The sequence below is a fragment of the Camelus bactrianus genome, chromosome 10, assembly GCF_048773025.1.
Source record: "Camelus bactrianus isolate YW-2024 breed Bactrian camel chromosome 10, ASM4877302v1, whole genome shotgun sequence".
NCBI classification, from domain to species: Eukaryota; Metazoa; Chordata; class Mammalia; order Artiodactyla; family Camelidae; genus Camelus; species Camelus bactrianus.
In genome coordinates this window covers 43,080,001-43,083,956 of record NC_133548.1, presented here as the reverse complement: position 1 = coordinate 43,083,956, position 3,956 = coordinate 43,080,001, and the positions used below count along the sequence as shown (strand labels likewise).

At 43.2% G+C, this 3,956-nt stretch overlaps 1 protein-coding gene across 3 annotated transcripts in view; it reads right to left on the bottom strand.

The window, feature by feature from the left end:
- Nucleotides 1-1,353: 1,353 nt before the first annotated feature.
- The window catches only part of STK33 (serine/threonine kinase 33), a 118,540-nt gene continuing 115,937 nt past the window's right edge, over nucleotides 1,354-3,956 (bottom strand). For all 3 annotated transcript variants that reach the window (XM_074372440.1, XM_010964901.3, XM_045523781.2), the window contains one exon: nucleotides 1,354-2,169. In XM_074372440.1, coding sequence (XP_074228541.1) covers nucleotides 1,957-2,169 — 213 coding nt within the window. In that variant the 3' untranslated portion in view covers nucleotides 1,354-1,956. The remainder of the gene's footprint in view (nucleotides 2,170-3,956) is intronic.

Genomic DNA, 3,956 nt, shown 5'->3' with positions numbered 1-3,956 from the left:
AGTTCCTGTCAAAGTGGTTCTACGTCAAATGAAGGTCCAGACAGAGGAGAGCTAATGGGATGCCCCTTAGGGCAGAAGGACAGTGGCCTGTCCCAGTGCAGACACGCTGAAGGGTTACAAACTGCACTTACCTTTCACTTAGTGCTTAGTTCTGGACCTTGGCTCAAGTTTACTGAGCAGACTCACTAATTTAAGACAGAAGAGAAAAGTAGCTAGAAATTTGGATGCGATGCAATTTAACAACAGAGTTCTCCGCTACGTGATACAGAAGACGGTCTTACAATGAAACAAAGAGCATTTTGAACAAAGGGAATGTTCCATCTGGGGGCCCAGGGGATCGACAGAATCAAAGCCACCGTGTCAGCTGGCTTTTCTACCAGGAGACCAGATGCCAGTCCTCACCTCTGCCTCCGGGAGTACCGCTAGGAAAGGCAAACCTCCACTCAGCCCTGAAGCCGGCTTCTCTGCAGGTGAGCAGGACATGCTCCTCAAAGCTGGCTCACTAATCCGGGAGAGGAGATGGTTTACAGGCTCCTGGTAGGACTGGAAATAACAATTAGGAAGGACAGAAACTTTGAAGAAGCGGTCAACCCGTTTTTGTTTGTTTTTGGGGGGGGTGTAATCAGGTTTGTTTATTTATCTATTTATTTTTAACGGAGGTACTGAGGATTGAACCCAGGACCTCATGCATGTTAAGCACACGCTGTACCACTGAGCTATATTATAGCACCCCCCCCTCCAATTTTAAAATAGTCTCAACCATGTACACTAGCTACATTTTGGTTGGCAGATTCCCCCCGGGAAGTACACTGAAGGCACTGAGAAAATTCCACCCAAACTACTCAGCCAGGGGCAGCACATGGCAGTGTTATTTCTGGCCCATTCGAGAGCTGGATGGTGTCTTCGAAATTAGTCTCAAGAAGCACATGTACTGCCGTCGGCCATCGAGGGGATGCATACGCAACTTGTCCCTGCTCCGCTGTCCGGGTGCGGGCCATTTTGGAGGCTGAAAGGACAGTCCCACGAGGGGCTGGAATGAAACAAGGTTACTACTTTATAAAAGTAAAAGCAGATGCAGATTGCTTCCTTAGAGTTTGTTTGTGAGGCCAAGTGAAGCATCTCTTCACCCAGTGTGACCTAGAATGGCAAAACAATTTGTCTGGGTGGAAAGGAGGGACCTCTAATACTCACAGGTGTGATGTATTTTCTCCCGTGTCCAGCCTCCTGCCCTTCCCCCAAAATATGTGCCTCGCTTTGCAGTAAGCAGCAGGCCAACCTCAAAATTTGTTTCTGCGGGCTTAGAGGACCTTGTTATAGTCAACTCTTATTCACATAAACATTAACGTGCAGGGGTAACATCTGGGTTTTTATTGATTCAATCAACACACTGGGAATTTAGCAGCAAGTTAAGGGCAAGCAGTTACAAAATCTTCTTTTCTACATTTAAAATAAGTTGTCTTAAACAATCTACAGCAACCTAAAATCACAAGAACACACATGAATGGCTGAAGCACTTCTGTTATGCCTGTGGCAGGTTTATTAGTAATTTCCTAACAAATCTTCCAGTGCAAAGTGCACATAATCATTTGGACCCTCCGTGACCATATTTGGCTCTCATTTTCCCCTTAAGTAATTGTGCCTAAATGTAAGAATTTGACGTAAAACTGGGCCAGTGTGCCCACAGCCTTGCTTTGAGGGCATCTGTTCCTCTAAACAACTCTCAAGAACACTTGGAGCTGATTTCGGCTGCACGCGCCATCCAGCCTGGTGGTTTCAGCCCTTTAACACTATGCTGCTTTGGAGAGAACTAGCTTCAATTTCAAACTGGTGAAAACACGTGGCAGGGCTCAGCGCAGCTAAAAGGCTAAAAGCTCGACATAGTATTGTCCTTTCTCCTCCTATCCCCTGTTTTTAGCACTAGAAAGAGCAGCTCTGTTTTTGTAGGATTCAGCATTGTTAGAGGTTCTTTTTGGTTCTAGGCAGGGCAATGGCTTTAGAAGTGCCTTTGGTTGCTGTTCCTTGGCTTGAAGTCACAGCGGGTTTCTCCATTTCTCCCTTGAGTTCAACAGGAAGGAGCCTGCTAGATGTGTAACTTGAATAACTGGTGTCCAAGTCATCCATATTTTCCTTCTTACTGGGCACAGAAAATGTCTTTTCATAAACAGTGGGCTAGAAATCAAAGAAAAGTCCTGGATTAATTTTCAGACACAAGGCAATATACATCAATTCAAAGAAACCGGGGACTACAGAGTTGTCCAGGATTTGCAAGTTGGAGCTCTCTTTGGATGTGAGATATACACTAATCACATCGTGAAATGGTTATTAAATGCCAAAGAAAGCTCCTTTAGCATCTTCAAGAAAACGGAATTGCTTAGTGTCTGCGGAGAACAAACTACAGGCACAATTTCAAATCCTCTGCCATGCAAAATGAAAGCAAGTATCCAGTACCACTCACTCAGGGAAGTCTACCCAGACATGGCTGTGCTCACTCCTCGGCATAGATTTCTAGACAAGCTTTGACATCTGCATGGATTCCCTGACAAGCACATCAGGATTCTTCTTCCTAACCTGGGTATAAAGTTGTTGCATACCGCCCACTCCTCACATCTTCACCATTCTCTTCACTGACTCCAGGGACTGGCTTCTAATCCCAGTCACACCTCTTGGCAGGTCTGTAGACCTCTTAGACTCTTGATGCCTCACTGTTAAATAAGGAAAATGGTATTTGCACATTTACTCCATGGGTTTATTATGAGAATGAACTAAGGTGGTGGCCATGGAAGTACTCTGTGAGCTTTAAAGCACGAAACAGGTAGAAAGGATTTTAATAGGCAATTGTGTTTTCTCAGGTCGCCTCACCCCACAGTAGAGGAAATGGTTTCTAACCTGGCTGTCATGAAAGAAGCAGAGTCCATTTTGACCTCAGACCCATTCCAAAAGGGATCACTTCTCATTAAATGAAGCTGAGGACAGAGTTCTAAAGGATCAGAGAATGTCTCAGGAGACCTAAGCAAGCAGGAAGCGGGGTGAGATGTGGGGGTATAGATTCCGCAAGTTCTCATTTACCTAGAATGATCTGGGAAAGAGCTCATAAGTTTAATACTCTGGTTAACTGAAAGTGAGTATACTAAGGGTTAACAATCAGATTAACAAATTTCAAAGACTGTGAAAAGATTACATGTAACACAAAACAAATAAACCTGATGTGTATGTGTCTGTCTGTTTTGATCACTCTTGCGATACAAGTGACTGTGTTTTATAAACACAGTAGTAGGCACTTCATATATATTTGTCCAATGAATAAATACCCTCCAAAGGCTGCAGCAAAACTTCAGGTCATTTACGGCTTCTTGGTACCTATATTTCAAGAAAGAGAAAACTGACGTGCTGTTTACTTATTGCAGGCAGCCCCTAAATACATGCCTCTCCAGACCATCACTCATGTATGACTTTGTAACAATGTATGCTAACTCTTGAGCTGGTAATTAATTAAAAAATTAATTTGTATAAATTTAGAAGTGTAAAAAGGTACTTTTCTCTATAGATTCCTTTTCTCAAGAAAATTTCTGGGTTGCTTCTCTGTGTATTCTTTCAAGAAACAGAAAATACGTACAATGTGTTAGCATTCAGTAACACAGGCTGTGTCTCCTCACTGAAAGCTCCTTATGTTTAGAACATCAGGGTGAGAGCACATCGCTCTCATGCTCTCATGTCCCACTGAAGAAAAGCTCCTCTGTTTAGTACAGGACTAGTCCCTGTGACAGGAAACCTATGTTGGAAATTTCAATTCATAAAAATTTAAGTCACTTGACGTATATGTGCTTTTAAAAGGTGAATCCAAGTTTAATGCTTTCTCTTTTGACATTTCCACTCTTGAGTTACCATCTAAGTAGTTGAGGAAATGCTTTTCAACATGCCCACCACAACTCATAATCTACAGCATAGGGATAGAGACT